The 22,793-nt window shown below is 38.5% G+C and overlaps 2 protein-coding genes across 3 annotated transcripts; one reads left to right on the top strand and one right to left on the bottom strand.

Annotated features, from left to right (window-relative positions):
* Window positions 1–1,603: 1,603 nt before the first annotated feature.
* Window positions 1,604–8,327, bottom strand: LOC105042734 (E3 ubiquitin-protein ligase SINAT5). The gene is made up of 3 exons (XM_010920036.4): window positions 7,903–8,327; window positions 2,662–3,048; window positions 1,604–2,135 (listed from the first exon to the last, which is right to left on the bottom strand). The coding sequence occupies exons 1-3, from the start codon at window positions 8,098–8,100 to the stop codon at window positions 1,773–1,775; spliced, it is 948 nt and encodes a 315-aa protein (XP_010918338.1). The 5' UTR covers window positions 8,101–8,327; the 3' UTR covers window positions 1,604–1,772.
* Window positions 8,328–9,487: 1,160 nt separating this feature from the next.
* On the top strand, window positions 9,488–21,721 carry LOC105042742 (probable inactive ATP-dependent zinc metalloprotease FTSHI 1, chloroplastic). Of its 2 annotated transcripts, XM_010920045.4 has the most exons (15): window positions 9,489–10,402; window positions 10,496–10,580; window positions 11,336–11,770; window positions 11,894–11,947; window positions 12,072–12,137; window positions 14,444–14,539; window positions 14,634–14,762; window positions 16,125–16,177; window positions 17,646–17,841; window positions 18,257–18,371; window positions 19,436–19,710; window positions 19,887–19,970; window positions 20,068–20,180; window positions 20,269–20,518; window positions 20,843–21,721. In XM_010920045.4, the coding sequence occupies exons 1-15, from the start codon at window positions 9,666–9,668 to the stop codon at window positions 21,029–21,031; spliced, it is 2,877 nt and encodes a 958-aa protein (XP_010918347.1). In that variant the 5' UTR covers window positions 9,489–9,665; the 3' UTR covers window positions 21,032–21,721. The 2 variants fall into 2 exon arrangements, with proteins under 2 accessions (XP_029120493.1, XP_010918347.1); XM_029264660.2 differs by lacking the exons at window positions 14,444–14,539; window positions 14,634–14,762 and having other exon boundaries at window positions 9,488–10,402; window positions 20,843–21,200.
* Window positions 21,722–22,793: the final 1,072 nt, after the last annotated feature.

A 22,793-nucleotide genomic window follows, 5' to 3' on the forward strand; every position in this document is an offset into this window, starting at 1 on the left:
CCTATTATTTTTCTGTGTCAATACTGGATAATTCAATCATACATGTTTTCAAAGCTGACCTTAGAACAGACCAAAACTGCCTGTTACATCACATGTGATAAATTGAAAGGCCTGAAGCCTGTGTCCCTATAATCTATTTTTCCTGATAAAGATTTGGAACATTCTAATTCTCTATGAAGCAGTGAGGATATTGTTGAGTGGCATCTAGAGCCTGAGCATTTATCATCCATTGTCTAGGAATAGGATTTTTTTTCTCTTTTTCTTTTCTTTGGGGGGGCGATTACCACACTCGCGGTCTTAATTAAGAGGTTCCTTCTCCTCATCCTTTTTTCGGTTTGATCTATATGACTTGTATTTTTGTTCTTGTATACGATGATTTTTATGATTTGCATGGAGCCCAGGGTGGTGCTTGTACTGGTGACCAGGACGGTTCCAGCAAGGGAGAGAAGCCAGTTGCGGTAGGGAGCTGTACACCCAAAGCTAAATTAGCAGGAGTGGAGAGACTCTGCAAGAAGTTTTGGGTAGGATTAAGAAGAGCAAGACCCCCTTTTTTTCTGATCAGTGAGGTGGTATTATTTGTACTGCAGTGGTAGTACAATGTGACAAATTACTCAACATAGGTGAGCCACTTGAGCCCCTACACAAACATAAACTTAAAAAGCATTAACTACAGGACATCCCTGGACATCCTGAAGAGCTCACAAACAACGATCCAATGACCAGTAAACCAAAAGAAAGCTCATGCCTGATCCATGCACGCTCGAAAGACCCTTGAATAACCCGATAGAGAGTGCAGTCCAACTGGATGAGGGGAGTTGCCCGAAAGGAATGTACTTTCAATCGGTCCATCGAAAGATTGCAGCCAATGAAGCAAGATTTCTGTGGGTTGTGTTAATCCACATCAAGATGTTTGACCAGAGAGGTGCATGACAAATTCATGGTAAAGGGAACATGCTTGTCAGGAGGGAACACAAAATAAGAGGGGGGAAGAAGAAAGCTAGGAAAATGGAGCCAAAGGCAAAGTGACAGGACTGGAGAAACTTATATCGGCCGCCAATGTTGATGGTCGAAAAGAAAGGGGATGCTCGTCCAAGCATGCAGGCAGGACCTGGGAAATGTAGGAGATAGCTGGAGCAGAAAAGTATAGGCAGGCCATCAAAATATTTAGGCAGACATGGAAGAAGAAAGAGGACTTAATGTGAAGAGTTTGATATAGAACGTTAAAATCTATATAGATATCCCAGATTACAATTAGCCTCCTTCCATGAGAATGCCATATCTCCGACCCTCCTCTGAAAACTGCCCAGAAATTGTAGATTTGTCCAATTCTGTTTTAAATAGAGTGAGTACTGACTTTTGAGTGTTGTTTCCAGCAACACAGCCGGGAGCATCACACTCAGAAAAGGTGTTTAGAGGTGCGGAACATACTTTAATCTCCTCCTGAAACAGTATTTTTACTTTTCTCTCTTTATACCAAAAGTGCATCTTCATGCAGTACTAGTGTCTAGTCCAACACAAGGGAATGAGCTCTTGTCAGCTCTACGATATCTATGATCTAAATGATACAGCATATATTCTTATCTGGTGACTGACAGATCAATGCTTTTTAGACAATTCACAACTTAAATCTTGTTATTAGAGAATTCACAACATCTCTCCCTCTATCCTTAATTTAAACATAAAATGGAAAACAATGTTACCAACAAGTAACGAAGATAACACTGACACAAAAGGTGGATTCGAGAGATGCAAATTTTACAGATGGACTTGTTTCAGCTACAGAGATTGGGTATGCACACTCCAGAATCAGGGTTTTGTTGCTCCTTCCATATGCGACCCGTAATCCGCAGCTTCAGCTCTTTCCTATCTCCCCCAGAGAAGAAGAGTGCCATATTTCTCTGGATTATGAGGCCATCATGACTGTCCCGCACTTTGCGGTGGCTGTCACGGATGCTTCGGGGGGTGCCTTCCCATATTAGCTTTCTGCCATTGGCCCCAACCTCAAGACTATAGCTGAAATTTCTTGCTTCATTCTCATCACCCATGAAGCGCAGAAATGCCATGTATACTGGGGCCATCCCCAGCTGGAATGCCTCAAAGTGTAAGCAGAAGTACTGCCCAAAACAGTTGAAGACCTGGACAAAATCAAAAGCGAAGTTCAGTGCTGAATTGGAGCAAGCAGTGTTGCAGATGACTCTGTTTTGTTGCCATCTTACTTCTCAATGTTATATCATTAGACCCGTTCCTTACTTTCTTTATTATAAACAGAAAATTCACTAGTTGATATTTTGAGTGAATTTCACTAATAGATACCTTATTTAAAAGAAAAAAAAAAAGAAAAAAAGACCACCAACATGATTGATCTTGCAATTTGAAATGTTTCCACACGTTCATGGACTTTTCACTTTTAACTGTTTTGTGGAAGGTGGAAGAAACTTGCTAACCAGGCTAACTTGTTCTGATGCATGGGTGCATTTTTTTCGAGGGAAAAAATAGACTGTTGAGAGGAGGAGAGAGGGTTGGGGGGGTGGGGTCGTTGCAATGCGTAGGTGCATTGCACCACACAATTAAGTGATTGCTGAGAATTCATAATAAATAAGAAGCAAATGCAAGAAGAAATGCATATTCCAGTTGGAAATACATGAATACAAGCATACTTACAGTCAGCATCCAGGTAGCATTTTCAACCTCTCGTGGATTGGACTTCACATACCGATGGTTGAACGTACATCCACTGTGCATGTCTACTTTATGGTCATCCCTTAAATGTGTAACCAAGAAAGGAATGTCTCCTACCACAGGGCACTCAGAACCTGCATATGGGCAGTTGTATGGTCTGAAGTCGCACTGAGCTTCATGCTTGAGTTTGCTGTAATATGGATAGATTTCTGGACAACCTAGCGAGCTATACTTGCACGGAAGCTGAAGTGATTCTGCCACCTTCTCCAATGCTAAACACCTGATGTCTCCAAGCTCCTGTCTACAAGTAGGGCAGCGGTTGTGTACCCTTATTTTACATTCTGAACACAGTGTATGCCCGTTGTGGCACTGCAAAAGCCAGTTATTCATTACTCATGAGAAGAAGTCACTGTGAGAAATGAAATACTAAAAGATGCAGAAATTTCAGGAGTTATAGTTACTTTCACATTTCGAGTTACATGATAACTGAGATGTTTTGGAATCCAAAATAAATTCACCTATGACAATATGCATTGCAAGTTGCTTTGGTTTCTTCATTTATACATGATTGTCACATACTTATCAAATATTTAATCTATTTGCCAACAATGAAAACCCTTTGACCATCATCACAGGTAATAAAGCACAATTTTAAAGCTGTCTAAGAGCAGACATTATACGAGATCAAAATTGCACCAATTAGATTACACAACAAGAGGTTAAAACAAACAGACTAAACAGACAATTTGATGCTAACTGAAAGTTATGTTTTATGCATTAGTTCATGAGTGCTTAGACATTTTATTCACCATACACCATAACACATCTGTAAGAACAACATAGCATCCACTCAGAATGTGGCTATCGCATCTGTAAGAAGTTAACCAATACATCCATGAATATATTATTCTCAAAAATGAATGCCAGTAAGAATGATTTTTATGATCAAGAATCCAAGATGATAGCATATTATCAGCAACTGAAAACCAATTACAACAAACAAAGCAATTGGATGTTTTTTCCCTGGGTCCAGCAAACACGAGCAATTTTTATTGTAAAAACTAGAGAACCTAAATAGTTTGGCAAGCAGACTGATAACTCCATTTCATATAAATAAACTGGATTATCCATTGAGAATGCACAAAGTGGTTTATATTTGTAAGCTGTGAATGGAAATTTTTAATACTATAAAACAATCTAAGATGTGCATCTTATGATAATCACAGTGATTATTTATTCTGAGAATTAAGACGAAAACTCGAGAATGTAGAAAACAGCAAAATTGATCAAACATAATGGCAGTCAACCGTGTGATCAGTTAATCAAGACAACCAGTGCTTACAGCAAAACTGCCCAGTTATAGGATTTTCTGTTTGCTTGCTCAAGTTTCAGTTTGGACCCAATAATTTACCCAAAGGCATGACTAAAGAGAATCACAAAGGGTGGAAAATCATCTTTTTGGATGGTAACACACCAGTCAACCGTGTGATCAGTTAATCAAGACAACCAGTGCTTACAGCAAAACTGCCCAGTTATAGGATTTTCTGTTTGCTTGCTCAAGTTTCAGTTTGGACCCAATAATTTACCCAAAGGCATGACTAAAAAGAATCACAAAGGGTGGAAAATCATCTTTTTGGATGGTAACACACCAGTTTGTATTTCAATAACTTCAACGTTTCAATGATTTGTCAACCAAGATTTGTAGAGCTATGTTGGCCAAGAAAAAGAACAGAAAAAATAAATCAAAAGGAAAACAGTGTAACTTCCAGCAAGGTTTTGCTACATAGGGTAAGAAAAAAATATGGTTCAGTTCAAAGCAATCAACCATTATAGTCAATAACAAACAATCTCTGAGTAATCTCGACAAAGCATGCATAAAATCCAGGGAAGAAGCTATACATTTGGAACAAGAAAGATAAGAAACACATATAAAAGCATAGTATGCATGTTTTGACAAAATAGGAAGCTCCACAGTCATCAGTTAAGAACAACACTTCTAATGCCAGGATAACCATTATATAGAAGAAGCAGATTCACTAATGATGACCAGAATGGTGTTCAACTGCCCTGCTCCTCTCATAAACTAGCACCATTAATATGTACCAAAGCATCAATCAGTATAGAACCACAGCAAGCACAGCTCTAAGCGTTAGTTGATACCTATTTTTTTCCTTCTATTGGGGTTTGGGTTTGGGGGAGGGGTGGGGAGGGCAAGGCTAGAAAAAAATAGAAATAGGGTACTTCAGCTTACAGCCTGTACAATCCTAAACAAGTGGCATTCTTTGGAGCAAATAGAAGATTGACAATAAGAATGCACATAATCTTTTTCTTTGCAGGAAAGGTAGGCTGCATGAGAACTGAGAAAAGACTCAAGGTTACACCAGTTGAGTGGCTTCAAAATTTCGCCGACTTAAGGGATGGCTTTAGAAGTTTGCTGACTTGTGGAAGGATGCCAAGCCACTCCACAAAGGTGGGAAAAGCCTTTATAGAGGAAGGGCTGAATTAGAGAGCTGCCCAACCGGCAAGGTTTTTGATTTCCTTTTGTGGGGCTTGTTAGACAACTACATGCCTTTATAGGTCGGATCTAATATGATAAAGGGGAATAAGTTAGAGGGATATTGGGAGTGGTCCTTCTCCCTTGGAAGTCACTCTTTAAAATTGCAATCATACATGCTTTTTAAGAGTCAGAAGAGGATATGATGAAGTGTACCTAGGCCATCTGATAAGAAGGAAACTGCCAATGTTATAATCCTAAAAAATTAACCATCATGTTGAAGCTTTGACATGGCCTTCATGATCGTGAAAGAAATGACATGGGCTTAGGAGAGTGCTAAGGGAATTTTTTCTTTTATATGGATTTTGCCATTCCTCCTCATATTCACAAAAAATTGCTCTTATATTCAGGACAGGCTGAAAACATTCCACCATTAAATGATCCAAGCATTCCCTAAATGTCAATGTTAAGGTATAGGGCCTTCAATGATTCTTTAAGAGAGGGAAGAGGACAAAATATGCATGTAATCCAATATAGTTGATGAAAATTGCCCCTGCCTTTTCCTTTCCAGCAGCGAGGACGATCTAGGAGGCTACCACCAACTTTAGATGCATCTTAACAACTCAGTTATTTGGTTAGAACTTAGAGAGAAGTATGGAATCAAAAACCAAGTGGATTTGATACTCCCATGTTTAATGTGAATGAAAATCTGGCAGATATATAGAGGCAACTTTACAGGGAAAAATAAGTTAAAAATGGTTGAACTTCGCAAAGAAGTTTGTACGATGATTATTTCACTCCGCTACTTGAATTACTTTTGTTGTTCTTTGGCCCTACTGAGAGATCTTTGAAGGAATATCAAGTGCCTTTTCTCTTTTATAGGTAATTTTTTAATTTTATTTCAAGGACTTTGAACTCTTAGAATCTAGTGATAATCAAGGTTCCTTAGGTACTCTAGAAAACAAAACAAAGATTATAGGTAGATACTATTTATTTCTTCATTAGCATATCCATCCTATTTCCTTTTTTAGAAAAAAAGAACAGCTCCAAGCCAAAATGCACAATTAGGCCTTTCAAGATCAATTATGTATGAAGAAATAACTCGATGCCAGTCTTATTTTTTAACCGTCTAAAACACAAGTTAAAATACACAAGCAAATTATATAATGTTAAGTCAAAAGTATGTAGAAAATATCTTTTTCTTGATAAAATGATTATATGATGACTCAAACTCCTCTAATTGATATCATGCAATTGATGCTGATTGGAAGAAATCAATTTTTTTGAACCATATATTATGCTGTATTAAATGTTCGCGTGAAATTTCACTTTACCAAACAGGTAGATTCAGATAGTTGCTGAAGAAGACCCATGGCAGCCGGAAAGACAGCCATAAATTATACAGACTTTTGAACCACCAGTGACTATGGATATCTATCTCAAACAACACAAATATGTGAGGCTCCCAATTCCAAGACATGATTTCATGTTGTTTAAACAACTCGGTATCTTTCAAATAAAATTGCTTCAGATAAGAAAAATTATCTCAATGCAGACAGAAAAGTAATATATTTGCAAAAAAGAAAAGGTTGGGGGGGATGCAATGACCAAGAACGGAAGAAGGCATAGACTGTTAACTGCAGTTAACCATGAAAAAGAACTCAATAAGCTCCTCAAATTCATATACATTGCCTAAATAACAAACTGACAAAAAATCCTAAGACCCAGATAAAAATGTATTCCATATCTTGGTATGGTAGAACAACCACTTCCAACCAATACACCGTTTAAAAGAAAAAGAAATGTTTGACCCCAAAATTTAGAATGCACTTGTCCATATGTCTCAACTAACCATCAATAAAAGATGTCAAATATAATGTGTATCAACTCCTTCCGTAAAAACATTTTAGAAAGTGAAAATGATAAGCATCTTCCTGTCCAATTAAAAAAAAGCCTAGCATATCAATTCATTTGAATCAAGAACTTCCTTGCAGCACATTTTCTCGGATAAACACGAAGCCAGAACCATCATGACCTATAATTTGTAAAGAACAAGAGCCGAACAAACAAAGGGACTCAGCAATTGGATTATTGATTTACTTAGAAACAGAATTGTTGCATTATGCCCCAAGTTTTAAAAGATACATTGCACAGCAGCGATAAAAACCGAAACAAGAACAGAATCCCATGGTCATTCAAGAGTTAGAATCCCATGGTCTCCTAGTACCAAAACAAAAAGGGAAACCATGTACGAGATGAACCAAAGCCTTTAATAGACTAACATATTTCGTATCATGCCCCATTTGATCCAAGAAAATCAAGAATAGATTTTTCAAATAAGCATAACCTAACAGATAAAAAAGGACAAAATCCCCTTAAAAATCAAACAATCGAAAAAAGAAAGAAAATCAGATATAAGTCAGATGTCGCCCAATCATTCCACCATCTTGATTCTCGAATCCGTTAAGAACATCAAATTCAACCATTTGTATTATCAAATTTAACCCAAAATTCACGCAAAAAATGGGGACCCATAATCCAAATCCCCTAAAACACCCAAAAGATCCCGCCCTTGCCCCTCAATTTCGCCATCCCCATGAGAATTACCGAAAAAAGATCGCAAGTTTGGATCATCAAATTCTTGCATTCAGCCCAGTAATCAAGAAAAACCGAAGCACTCAGAATTCGGAACCACTCCACAATCCAAAAGACGAAACTCATCAACCTACCTGGTGGATCGGAGGGTACATGCAATTGGTGCAGACGGGGCACTCAAGAAGCTCGTGGACGCTAGTTGCGGCCGCAGAGATCCTCGCCTTGACCCCACCGGAATGGGGCTTCGAGGATAGGTGGTGATGGAGCAGGGCCGCCTTCTCCTCGTCCATCTCCTCCAACGACGACACGCACTCGATACTATCCAACTCCATTTCTCCAAGAGAGAGAGATAGAGAGAGAGAGCGAGAGAGATCGAGACCTCGTCCCTCTCGCTCCTTCTCCTCTCCTCTTCCCTTCTTTCCTCGTTCCCTCTCGCCGAAGAACAAAGACGGTGCCCTTCTTGGCTTTCTTTCCCTCCTTGCGTGGCTCCGGGTTACCGGGGGTGAACGGATAACCGTCGAATGAGATTAAAGAAATAGCAGGGAGGTTGTAGAGGTGGAAACTTACTGCGATTGGAGGATGGAGTACGAAATTCTTGCTATATTCTGATGGCCATGTTTGCTTGTTATTTATGGGGTTGTTTGGTAACAGGTAATGATGGGATTGGTGTTACAATGGTGGTACCAACAGAAGGAACTCCTCCGGCCTAAAAATATTGGAGCGGCTAATAAAGGCCTTTTTAATTTTTTCCCCGACAGAAGTTTTTTTTGCCGTTGATGTGGGGATACAAGCTGTGGTGGGAGCGATGACGGTAACTCCTCGTCTGAAACAAAAAATTCAGTAATGCTTGATAGAGAAACGCACGCATGAGTACAGATTTGCCAGCCAAGCTTCACTGGATAAAGCTTCTAATCCTCTTTTTTTTTTTTTTTTCTGAAAAAAAAAAAGCACAGGCTTTTGCTTAGTCATTCTTTAAAAAAAAAAAAATAACGGCACAGACTTCGGCTTAGTCATCCCAAGAACCAAGATGATATGATGATAATAACGTCGTATGCACGCGTCGCAGACGTCCCAACCCACGCCGGGCCCGGAAGGGGATTTAACCTCACCCAAACCCACGAAGAAACAGGTTAAATCTAGCCGGTTGGGATAGGAGAGTAAGAGAGAAAAAAAAAATATATTTTTTTTTGATTAAAATTTTTTTTATAAAAACAATAGATGAAATATAAATTTTTTTAAAATCTATAATTTTTTTCGTTCAAATAGATTTGAAGAAAAAAAAAAAAAAAAGAGTTGACAAATTTTTTATAATTTTTATTTTATTTTTTTAATAATAAAAAATAAAATTAATATTATATTTTATTCTTAAAATTTATTTCAAATCGTTCGATCTCCCGTTCGATTGAGATTTTATAGATGAAAAAAAATTAATAAAAATATAAAAAATATAAAAAAATAATTTTTTTTGAATCCTTACTTAAGTTTGTCGACTTTTTTTTTTAAAATATAATAATAAAAAATTATATTATTTTTTTATTTTCAATCAAAAAAAAATATTATTATTATTATTATTTAAATTTTTAATAAAAAATTATTTTTTATTTTTTTTTTACTCCCGACAAAGGCATAAATCTTGGAAGCAAAGCCGATCAGGCTGGGCTTCGTTTGAACTATTACCCGACCCAACATAAAGCCGTAGACTGAATCCAAACTATCCGTGCAAAAGCTCGACGAACCGCACCCTCCGATCCGGCCATCTCGGAGACTCCGACGGCATCCCATCCATGTCGCTATCGTCCCGTTAGGCGCAAAAAACCCTTGTCCATTTCGGATAATCTCTCATTCACCCCCTAAGGACACCCCAATCCTTCCAGAACCCCTAGTATTCGAGCTCCAAATGGCCTCCTCCAGTCTCCATTCCCCGACCACCAACACCGTCGGCGATTTCCACCTCCCGGCTAGGTTTTTCCCCCATTCTCGGCGGGGGACGACCGCCGCCCTCTTCCAATTGCGCCGGGCTTCCGTTCCCCTTCGGTCCCGATCCAATCCGCTGAGAAAAACCCCTCCTTTCCGTCGATCTTTTGTTGTCTTTCAAAAGGTCGATGCCGATAGGAACGGCGGCGGCGGCGGCGGCGGCGGTGATTTCATCACTAGGGTTCTGAAAGAGAATCCTAGCCAGGTGGAACCCAAATTCCTGGTCGGCGATCGGTTTCTTACGCTGAGGGAGAAGCAGAGATCCGGTGAAGCCCCCGAATTTAGAGTATTTCAGCTGTTGAAGCGGTTGTTGGGTGAGTCGGGGGTTAAAAAGGAAGGAGATGAGGGTGGTGGGGGTAGAGGAGGGGAGGCGTCGAGCCCAGTGTATCTTAAGGACATTCTCAGGGAGTTCAGGGGCAAACTTTATGTGCCGGAGGAGGTGTTCAAGGGGAATTTGTCTGAAGAGGAGGAGTTTGAGAGGAATTTGAAGGAGCTTCCAGCGATGACGTTCGAGGATTTTCAGAAACATCTGATGGCTGGAAAGATTAAGTTGCTGACATCGAGATCGGATGTTGGGAGTCCTCCTGATATTGGGTATAGAGACTTTGTTGTCGACTTGAAGGAGATGCCTGGGGACAAAAGTATACAGAAGACTAAATGGCGAGTTATTGAACTATTGGCTGCCTTGTGTTTTTGCCAGGTATTTTTGTTTGGTTTTATCATTTGTCTGAGGTAGTTTATGCGTTGTTGCAGGGCAATTAGGTTGAGTGCCAGCCAAGCACGGGCAGTCATGGAGGAATACACGGGTCCACAATATGAGATCGAGAAGCATACCATGGTGAGCAATGCTATGTCTATCTTCACCAAAACTGTGGTGATGTTTTAAATTAAAGCAATTTAATTATAATTGTTTCAGATATACACCATTTATGGAAAATGATATATACTTGTTTCCTTGATTATGATATCCACTTTTCCAGTCATTTTTTCATAGTAGCTATTAACCCTACTGAAATGCAAGGGCGCAAGTAAGTCAAGAGCAGCAAGTTAGCACCATAAATTGATTGTATACTTATTAGTTACAGCATATTTGTTTGATTTTCTTTCTTGTTTTGGTTTTTGCTCCTAGTTTTTTTATAGGGATTCAAGTTTCAAACATTTTTGATAAGTAGATTATTCCTCACATAAAGGAATTCACTCATCAAACATCATTCATTTTAATGATGGCAAATTAACTTGTTGTAATGAATTTGGAGATTATTATGCATTAGTGTAGAGTGGAGAAGATATAATTGTGTCAAAACATTGGACCTCAAACTGAAATTTGCTCATGTCAACAAAATAAATTCATGTTTGTTCAACTTTGTTTGTTATTAGAGGTGATTATAAGACAATCAAGCTCTTGCATGAGAAGTTCACAATTCTCTTTATGATTTTATCTGCAACTGAGAATTTTAGTGCTGCACATTCATCAAACATTTCCCATTGTGGTTCTCTGGACAGTGATTGCTTGCTAAACTCTCTGAATGTATTGAAAATATTCCAGTCGCTTTTGTATTGTATCTATCTGATATTTGAATTGTAATTATGCAGTCTTATGTCGGGAAATTACCAGAATACCCTCACCCCGTGGCCTCCTCTATATCCAGCAGAGTGATGGTTGAACTTGGGATGATAACAGCTTTAATAGCTGCTGCAGGAGCAGTGATTACGGGTTTCGTGGCAGCTGCAGTTTTTGTTGTAACCAGTTTCTTATATGCCGCTACTTTTTATGTTGTCTGGCCTTTGGCCAGACCTTTTTTAAAGCTCGCACTTGGTATTGTCTCCAATATTGCTGAAGGGATTTGGGAATATATTATTGATATGTTCAGTGAGGGAGGAATTTTTTCAAAGATATATGAATTTTACACTTTTGGTGGTATTTCTGCTAGCATTGAGATGCTGAAACCAATCATGTTTGTTCTTGTGACAATGGTCCTTCTTGTTCGGTTTACTCTGTCAAGGAGGCCAAAGAACTTCAGGAAATGGGTACTTCCTTCTTCCTGTTTCACTACTTATAATTGTTTGGAATTCTTAGTATATTAGTTGTTATATCATAATATTTTGATTACTTTCTCCCCACTTAATACATCATGTACATGAATCTTTCAGGATATATGGCAAGGTATTGAATTTGGACAATCCAAGCCACAGGCCCGAGTTGATGTATGTTCTCATTTCTTAAAAAAATATATTTATTTATGATTTATCTTGGTTTTGTCTATCACCACTTATATATGCACATGAACACGCACAGATGAGTTACTTCATCCTCCTATGTGGTTTTCAGGGTTCTACAGGAGTCAAATTCAGTGATGTGGCTGGGATTGATGAAGCAGTTGAGGAACTTCAGGAGGTTACATATCATGCTTATGATTGATTCACATTTAGAATATTGCTTTGTTTAACAATTCTACTTTTTTTCTTGTTCCTTCCGTTCAGTTCCTGATATGTCTTGTTGGCACAACTGGGGTAGCAGATAATGGGGACTGGAAAATCATCCTCCAGCTAAGATTTACTAACAGTTAATTACCCTAATGATACATGCAGAGATGTGAGAACTAAGACCACCTTGATGAAATTGTCTTCCACATAGCGCTAGTGTTAGGCTTGAACCATTGTGATTAATTGTCTAATCCCCTAGTAATACTGTCAGCCTGCATCAGTTTATTTGAGAATAAATATGTTGGAGATCCCTTTTACTGTGTCTAGAAGCATTCTTCCTTTTTTGTCTTTAATGACAAGGATGCTGTGTTTAGAAGCTTTCTTCTTCCTAGTCTTTAATGAGAACGTTGTTTGTCTCACTTTACCTTTACCTTGTCAGCTTCGTTTCTTAATTGGGTGGGCAATGTTTCATAGCTGTGCTCCTTATTCTTAGCCTTTATTGCCCCAGGACTTAGGATCTCTCAATTAAGAAAATTAGGAACAAAAGGAATGATATACTATGAGAGTATGCATCTTGAATTTACAGAGGCATTTTTGTCATATCCTGATAGACTCAATCCTAGAACATCTTATAGGGAAAGGTACTTCAGAACATATATGGTACTATCTGCAACACATTTGGTTATGAGTGGTAGCATCGATCAATTGCTTTTCTAATTTAGCATTGGTATGAACCTCAACATCAACCCATTTTTTACTACCACAGTAGTAAAACAGAAGATGCTTTTGGAAAAACATGAGCTCACAGAATGTTGCTTCCACACTTGGAGCCTGAGTTTGTAGTCTATATAGAGGAACACCAAATCCAAGAATGTTTGGTTATTCCTTTCATATTACTCAAATGTTTAGCTTTACCCCAAGAAATGCTCCATGTTTATTCATTTTTAGATGCATGCTTGATTTGCACTGTTCCATAGCCTTCATTTGTTTGACAGAAGTATTTTATTGCCTAACAACTCAAATGTTGTCCCATATACCTCCCTCCACACACACACACACACACACACACACACACACACACACATGTAGGCATATAAATATCCATACATGTCACATGTCTTGAAATGCTTAAATCTTAAACCACCTCCCTCGGGACCTGATTATTTTATTATTACTATTATTTTGTGTGTGATGGAAGGGTGCAGTCATTGCGCCCGATTAGGTTACAATGAGTGAGATAGCCAAGCATCTGGTGGGCAAGCACCTACAGGCCTCAACTGACCTGCACCACATATTGCACTTCAACTTTCCATTTGAATATCCTCCTCCCAAATCTTGCCTTGGTTGCATCATAAATCATGCTTATCATACCACCTGCACATGGGCCCAGCTGGGTTAGCATGAGTGGAATAGCCAAGCAGTTGCTTGGGCGAGCACCTGCAGGCCCCAACTGACGCATGTATTGTACCTAAACTTTCCAGATGAGTACCTTGCTTTTAAATCTTGCGTTGATTGCACTATAAACGTGCTTATCAATCACCTACATAGGAGCATTCATCAGTTTTTGTAAAGCGCCTCACAAAGATCTAACTGATGACCTCCCCTCTAGGAGGCTAGCATCAGCCAGTCCACTCATGGGGCTATTTATTAGGGGAGAAATCAAAAAGCAGTGTGGTAAGCATTTTGGAACATTCATACAATAATGATCATCAAGCATCATCAGCTGCCTAGGCTCCTCATAGCTTGGAAGCAGTCCTACTTAATTAAATGAAGTGATCACATGATACCCTGACATGTAGGGTATACCAAAGCTGATTTTAATTGTAATTGTTCTATCTTGTTCTTTCTGTGCCTTCTTTGTGCTTATTCTTTATCACACCAGCTTTAGATTTTACCTCTTGAAAACATTCCTCCGTAATGAGATTATGTTTAGCTTCTGCTAGAAAGTGACCCTTAGAACATTGGATCCTTGTCTTAATATCCAATCTACAACATCATAGACTATTCCATTGGAAGGTTTGATGCAAATTTAGAAGTGACCTTGTCACAAGCATTTCTACAGGGTCCTTATGTTTGAAATTTAGTTTGTGTCTCAGACTAGTTTGTTTCATTTTCTAAACCTTTTCCATCTTGTTAAGAGGTATTGCTTGAATAAATCAAAAGGCTCTCCCGTGAAATCATGTTATAAGACCGCTACTCCTTTTTTATTTTTTATTTTTTTAAAAAAGAATACTTCTAACAAGATGATCATTCTTAACTTCATATTATGTATATTAGTTGGTAAGATATTTGAAGAATCCAGAATTATTTGACAAGATGGGAATTAAACCTCCTCATGGCGTTCTTTTGGAAGGTCCTCCTGGATGTGGAAAGGTCAGGATTTTTCTGTTCTTGATTTGTTCTTTCGCAGGTTTGATGGTCGCATTCAATGAGTTCTGAAAAATTCATTTCTTTGCATAATTTTCAGACTCTTGTTGCAAAGGCTATTGCTGGTGAAGCTGGGGTGCCATTCTATCAAATGGCTGGTTCCGAGTTTGTCGAAGTCCTAGTTGGTGTTGGTTCTGCTCGAATTCGGGATCTTTTTAAGAGAGCCAAAGTAACAATTCTATTCAATTCTATTTTCTGTTAAGCAAGGACCTGTAATACAAAGGCTAATGAATGATATCTAAAATGATATCTACTCTTGTTGCTATGTTGTTTATTGTGTAGCCATGTTTGCATGCCCAATATCAGTGAGGACCTCATAGCAAAACCTGTCAAGGAAAAGAACCCAATTGAAGTAAATATATTTTCAGCCTTTTGACTTGGATCTATGAATTATCATGCACCCACATCTTGTTGAATGTGCATTTCACCGTCCATTTCCTCTTCATTCTTTTTGTTGTTGCTCTTGTACTTCTTTCATTCCTTCTTTTTCCTCTTTCTTGCATGCATGCCTGGTTTTGTGTCCTTAGCATGTAAGTTCTGATCTCTCCTGTGACGAGAAAAGGTTAAGGAGAAGGTGACTTGGAAGGCACATTTAATATGCCAATTCTTCCTTGGATATGCATTTATTTAGGATTATCAGTGGAAAATTGTACGAGAAAAAAGGTAAAGAATGCTTGAATATGTTTCAGTGGTTCATTTTCAAATCATGGTGCAGTAGCTTCCAATAAACCATGATCAAGCACACATCAACTGATATAGAAATCTATAACTTCCAGGCTTCTTGTAACTATGGAATATTTGGAGATGCCTATGTCTTTCTTCAAACATAGTTCTTTTGATCTTATCCTTTTTGTCTTGAAAAAAAAAAATTCATGGACCTCTTGTTTCTGCTTTTCCATTCCGTTGCACTAACTGGATAACATGTGGCTGCAATTCCGTAATTCCAATTAATCTTTCATGAATCAACCAAGCTTTGTTCTTTTCAAGTATAAACTAATGATAGCATAGCTCGAACTACATATTTGCAATATCGAACTCTTCACTTGACATATGAGATCAGTTTTTGAACTTCTTCACTGAGATTCTTATCACTCAATTTCATAATTAGTTGGCAAACTTTCTATTTATGATCAGTAGTTTGTTTGAGGGGGATGATTGGTTATAGTTTATTGTATAGTATGCACATGCGCTTAGTTCTCATATGTTATCTGTATCATATTCAAGTGGTAGGCTTTTATGAGTCATATGTTGGGCTATTGCCCCAATTGGTGGATCATTATGTTCGGGGTGCCCTCCAAAATGTGTTCCCAGATATTTTGTAGTTTTGTAACTCAAAATGCAACATTAGCTATGTCTTTCCTTTTTTTTGCTTCTTTGAATTGAACCATCAATGTTTTTGATGTTTTAAAATTCTTCTAGCTAACTTTTCTTTCTCGTAATCTTTAGTTTCTTATTTCCATAGGGAATTTCATGAAAACTAGTTTACTTGTATGATATATATTCACTACCTTCTGAAAATATGTGTATGCAGGTAAACAAACCATCAGTTGTGTTTGTTGATGAGATTGATGCATTGGCAACTAGGTATGGTGATAGACCTGTAGTCAATGCCATTGGAATATTCTGTGTTAATAGTTTCCAATTTTTTTTTCCTTTCTCATTACTATCTCAGTTCTTTTACATGTTCTATCATATTCTTTCCCATATTTTGGTCCCATGCTAAAAATTCTTTTGTGCTGCTTAAATGCAGTTAAGTGAGTTCTTCAGCCTTGAGTGCTAGCAATAATTAGTTTATGGTCTCTACATAGTTTTATTGATGAATTTGATCCTTAATTTCCTTACAAGCTGCAAGTCAATTACATCTCCTATTTAACAAATAATAATATATACAACAGATCATAAAGGGACCTGTGATCTGATGAGTATTTAACTGGTCTTATTAGCCTCCATGGGATTTGGCCCAAGGAAGTGACAAATTTGCTATTGACTTGGAACCACGGATTGTTGAACCATGCTAAACTAGCTGGTTTGGGGTGTACTGAACTGGCTTAGTTGGTTACCGGCATGGTTCAGCTATTATGTTTGAGATGGTTAGGAGCGATTGTTCAAGAGAGCGATCGTTCTCTTTTTTTTGTGATACAGGAGGGCTCTTGATCTAGGGATGCTTTGAGAGAGCACCCCCCTCCCTCCACCTCCCCCCACCCACCACCCCCATGGCTCCTCGCAAGAGAGGGTGATAGGATGCTTCCCTGCACCATTTGAGGATGTGATGGCACCGATACTACTCTCACCCACTGATAAGTCCTTCTCCCTCTTCTTGTGTGTGTGTGTGTGTGAAGAGCGAAGTGAAAACCCTAGATTCACTCCCTTAGAATTTCTTCTCCTTATTGACGGCAGCTGTCCTCTTCCCTCCCTATGGACCACGGATAGTCTTTATCTCTTACCACTGCCTCTCTCTCTCTCTCTTCCTCTTCCTCTCATCGTCTCATTCCTTCTCCCTGTCCCCCTCCCCTCCCGGTTGCTCTCTGTGTGTCGGTACATCTTGGAATGGTACAGTATGAACCTGTACCATGCTGAACCAGTCATCAACCAGTACTCCATTAGGTACAGGCCCAGCGAACCTTGCTTGGAAGTTTCTTGAATTGATATCATTTGCTAAATTGCTTGTTGCTGTGCTGTACTCTAGCAACGTTGAAGGGACCCTCTTAGTGAGATGGGATTGTGCTTCATTATCACACAACTTCATATTAGTTCCACTAAAATCCTTCACATATTTAAACAACATGCATTTGATAAGCTTATTTCTCAAGCCATGACCCAAGGAACTGATTGGACTGATTTTATAATTCTGTGGGGGTTTAACTACTTTGTTAGATTTTTCCTGACTTGAAAATTTTAATGTATGGTATTGTTGGTTACCAATTGATAAGAAGAATTTAGGGTATAAATATATGGGTTGTTGGGGCCATTATATGTGAAAAATATGTGGTTATGAGAGTCAAACTTTGTGGATGAGAATAACTGAAGTCAACTTTTTTGTTAATACGTCCAGGCGCCAGGGGATATTCAGTGAGTCTACTGATTACCTTTATAATGCTGCAACACAAGAGAGAGAGACCACGCTTAACCAGCTCTTGATAGAGCTTGATGGTTTTGATACTGGAAAGGGTGTCATATTCTTGGGTGCTACCAATCGTATGGATTTGTTAGATCCAGCACTTCTTCGACCTGGTCGCTTTGACCGCAAGGTTTGTTCTTTAGGCTTATTGTATACTTATTGTGTACTTCTTTTTCGCTTATCAGGAGTCAAATTGTTGTTTTGATGCCATTTGATATATTCTGACGTCTGACGTCTGACGTCTTGCTCGGAAGTGTTCGATGATGATAAGCAAATATAGGTTATGACCATACTTGTGGACCCACCTTTTTCTTATTTAATCTACATTTAATATCCCTGATATACATCTGCTGATTGGATTATAGTTGAATACACAGTCATGTTAAGCTTATCTATTGAAACTCGTTGGTCATGCTTTTAATGCTTCTGCCACGACAGAAAGTATCTGAATCTGATCCATATGCAGATAGATCCTGTTTGATTTGTCTGTGTCCAAATATAATCAATACGCATATCTTCATAATCGCAGCTCTCTCCTTTTCCAGATTAGAATCCGCCCACCGGGAACTAAAGGGCGATTAGACATCTTGAAAGTTCATGCTCGCAAGGTCAAGATGTCTCCAACTGTTGACCTGTCAACTTACGCTCAAAATTTGCCTGGTAATTGACTCCCTTCTATATTGTTTTCAACTTTAAACTCTTGTGAAATGTTCAACTTAAAAGTCATTATAGAAAAATGTTTGCTTTTGGTTCAGATAGTTTATTCAGCTGATAGAATATCATATTCTGAAAGCTTATTTATATATTCTTAAGTGCTAACTGGTGTGAAGGTTCGTTGAAGCCAAAACTTACAGGATTGGATCTTGCCGACATGTGCTTTATATCTTCTTTGTTCACAACTTTATTCTTAAAACATTTTAGCAATTTCATACTATAGAGTATGAAAAATGAACATTTAAATGATTATATTTTAAGTAAGCCATTTTGAAGGAAATACAATTACATCCTATAACAATGCAAAAGCACCTTTAAGGTTAAACTAAATTCCAGATTTCTGTAAGATATGATTTACCTTCAGAAACCCGTCTTGTAATTTGTTTCTTCCATTCTCTATGGAGGTGTACTCTTTTCCCCATATTTTTTTGGTTCTATATGCAGGTTACATAAAACATTTGGGCCACGTATAATTATTTTAAACTAGTTTATAAGAAATAAGATCAGATGTGGAGTGTGTTTGTGCACATGTCCGGAGAGTTTAAGAGGCATTCTTAAATTGAACCAGAGTGCAGCAGTGCAAATTTGGCGAATTTGATCATTTTAAGTAAGCATATTAAAATATGACTGCCCTACTCGAACTTGAAAAGTTGGAGTGCAGAATTATGCGGTTTTATCTTTTCAGGTGCTTGTTAATTAACTATCAGGGTGATAATTGGTAAGTCTTTGGAAAGGAGAGCTTTGATGATTGATAAGTCTTTGGAAAGGAGGGCTTTTCCATGTAATGATGACAACATACAAGGAAAAGGACCTGGCTTGTTATAAGATGAAATGCTGCAGAGCAGCTGATTTTGAGGAACAGGATCTGATTTTTGTAGACATCAGTCTGTTATTGATTAAAATTTTCAACATTCGTAGAGAATGATCTTTGCCTTTTTTTATCATATTAATTTCTAACTTTTGTGGTAGATCCCTTATCAGTTTATTGAGTTGATTCTTGGTCGTATTAGGTTGGACGGGCGCTCAGTTGGCACAACTGGTGCAAGAGTCTGCTTTAGTGGCGGTCAGAAATCGACACGATTCAATTCTTCAGTCTGACATGGATGATGCAGTTGACCGGCTGACCATAGGACCTAAACGTTTGGGAATTGATTTAGGTCATCAAGGGCAATGCCGGAGGGCTGTGACTGAGGTTGGAGTAGCAATAACATCCCATTTGTTGAGACGATATGAAAATGCAAAAGTTGAATTCTGTGAACGTATTTCAATCATTCCTCGTGGCCAGGTTCTTTTCTTTTGTGCTCTGTAGGTTTATTCATCTTCACAATGACTTCTGTATCTGATTTAGCAAGTTTATGATGAAGTATGAAACTCGAACCTTTCAATGATCTTAATTTGAATTGAACCCTTCAATGATCATAATTTGAATCAAACCTCTAAAAGTATTTTGTATACTTGCAGACACTCTCTCAAATTGTATTTCGTCATCTTGATGAAGAGTCATACATGTTTGAAAGGCGGCCACAGTTACTGCATCGTCTTCAGGTTTGGATTATCTGGTGCACAACTACCATGAAGTGGGTTTTTTAGTCATCTTCTTTTTGACTATCTGAGTGCTGTTGTATTCTATGGATGCATAAAGGTACTTTTAGGAGGGAGAGCTGCTGAAGAGGTTGTTTACGGACAAGATACATCAAAAGCATCCTTGAAGTATCTCGAAGATGCAACTTGCCTTGCTCGTAAAATATTATGCATGTAAAGCATCCTATCTGTTAATTTCCAGAAAATTTTCCTTCCATTGTTATTGTGTATAGAGAGTAGCTTTTCATGCCTTTTTTAACAGTTGGAACTTGGAGAATCCTATGACCATACATGGAGAACCTTTTCCTTGGATAAAGAAACCTAGCTTTGTTGGTCCTCGTTTGGATTTTGAAGGATCGCTCTATGATGACTATAATCTTATTGAGCCTCCAATTAACTTTGATTTGGATGATCGAGTTGCTCAAAGAACCGAAGAGCTGATGCGTGACATGTATCGGAAAACAATTTCTATGTTAAGAAGGCATGCTGCAGCCCTTCTGAAAACAACAAAGGTATCCTATTTTAAAGTCTTCTTTTGAAACTAAATGGCATTTACTTTTGTTTTTATCAATGCTGCTAGTGGTTGTGCTAGTTTGTCAGTCTAAGGTTTTAGATGGTCCTTGGTAATTCTTATGATTATACAAAATGTACTATGTTGCAAAATGTTAACATGGAAGAATACAGATATTAATTTGGAAAGCTGTCACCAATAACATAGCTAGTAGTTAAATGTAAGCTTGATATTGCAGAACTAGTCTGTTATATGTGGAATGTCTAATTTTGTAGCTGATATCATCTGCTGTGTGTGATGTGGCCTCTCTTTTCCAAATTTGCAGGTTCTTCTGGATAATAAGGAGATCAACGGAGATCAAATTGAGTTCATTCTAAATAGCTATGCAGCTGAGACTCCAGTAAAGCTTGTTTTGGAGGAGAAAAATCCAGGAAGCCTGCCATTTTTTGAGGTGGATGGTGATCGTGATATGGTGCTGTCTCCCCTTCTCCCCATGAGAGAGGCAGCACAGTGACATGGTCATGGCATGACTCTAGGCTGATATCTTCTAACTAATTTTGAAGTACATGCCAATGTGGCAAGATATTTCGAGACTGCATCATGAGTGGTTGGTGGCATGAACCAGATGCAGCTGACCTTTATTTCTTCAGATTCAATGCGAACCCACCAATAGGGAAGAGAGATATCATGAGTCTTTCATGATTGTCATTTTTTCACACTGGCAACGGTGTGTAGGTTGGCATGCTTTGAATGCTGACAATCTGGTCTGCTTGAGGTTAAATCACTAATTTCACCACAGCAGTTGAGTCTCCATGTACTTCACTCGCTCTTTTTCCTTGATTTTTCTGTATTCTTTTTTTTTTTTGTTGAAAACCCATTTGATAGTACATGAAGATACACTTGGTAGCTCAACAGGATATTGTGTCGCTGGTGTAGGCAAAATAACTGGTCCTGCATCTTCTGAGCCTCGCATTTCTGAAAGGGGATCATGGAGAACCAGATGTTGGCAGAGAGTCAAACTTCCTGAGCTGGTGTTCTTTTTGAAAGGCTTAACATGTTTGCTTTCTTTGGAGGGTTTCATAGCCTAGGGCTTTTGCCTCCCAAAGGGAAGATATTCCAGAACATGCATTTGCTGGTCCAATTACTGTTTAATGGCTTCTTACCTGTTTTAAAGCTCTAATTTGATTAAACAAATTGGAGGAAACCGCTGCATATGATGGAGAATACCTCAATTGCAAAATTTTTTGCATTTTTATCACAGAAATATGTCAAATGGCACAGAAATAAGCAACCTCCAAAGCATTCTTGGCGATCAACCACACTATGCCCGAGAGTGGAATATTTGGGGCAGAGTTCTTAGATCTATTTCAGTGTTTGTGGCAGCCATCAGATGACCAGTTGACATTAAATGAGTGCAGCATTTGAACCCAAGTAGTTGGTGCCCGACGTTTAATGACTTACCGACCAAGCCAATTGACACCCTTGGTGCAAAATTGCACCACGGTAAGTTCTTCCTGACATTTGACCCTTCAGAAGCTATGCCCCTTTGCAAATTGACGATGGACCAACATGCCTGTGGTACAGCAGTAAGATGTGCTAAGAGCCTAGGTTTAAACCTATTATCTCAAGTCTGATATCATCATGTTCTGCACTCTGTTTATCTATCTAATTCAATCAGTCAACTTAACTTTGATGACAATTAACTTGCTGTCTGATTTGCTTACAACTCACAATATCATGGGTGGTCCTCTAACCAGGTTGACTATAATCAGAGATCCCTTACCATTCGGTCGGAAGAAGATACAGCACGGCTGTTTCATTCCGGCCCCCTGAGGCAAAGCACCTCAGTAAAAGAATTGCGAATTGAAGCATATTGCTATAAGGAGAACAGTATCTAGTGCAACACCCATTAAATTACAAGAGTGTTGTGACACAGCAAACAGCCATTGAGGCAAAACCAGAAGAGTCAGGACCATACAGAACGTAAAAGTTACTAGGAGACAGCAGTGAAATAGTAAGTGTCAGAAACATACAGAAGAGAGTAAATATAACGGAGCATAGAGAGTAACGAGCAATAGAGGATCTTGTGAGAAGTCGGCGAGGCCAAGAGCACCTGTAAGGTGACCGGATGCAATATCTCCTGTATCATGTGTAATGAGTTAAAAAATGAAGCATGCCGCAAGGTGAAAATAGTAGGTGGACCAATGATCCCCATAAGAGGAGACCTCTGGTGTTTAAGCGAGAGAATACAACATTGAGTCTGGTGGCCATGCAAG

This window comes from Elaeis guineensis, chromosome 2 (assembly GCF_000442705.2).
Source record: "Elaeis guineensis isolate ETL-2024a chromosome 2, EG11, whole genome shotgun sequence".
Taxonomy (NCBI): Eukaryota; Viridiplantae; Streptophyta; class Magnoliopsida; order Arecales; family Arecaceae; genus Elaeis; species Elaeis guineensis.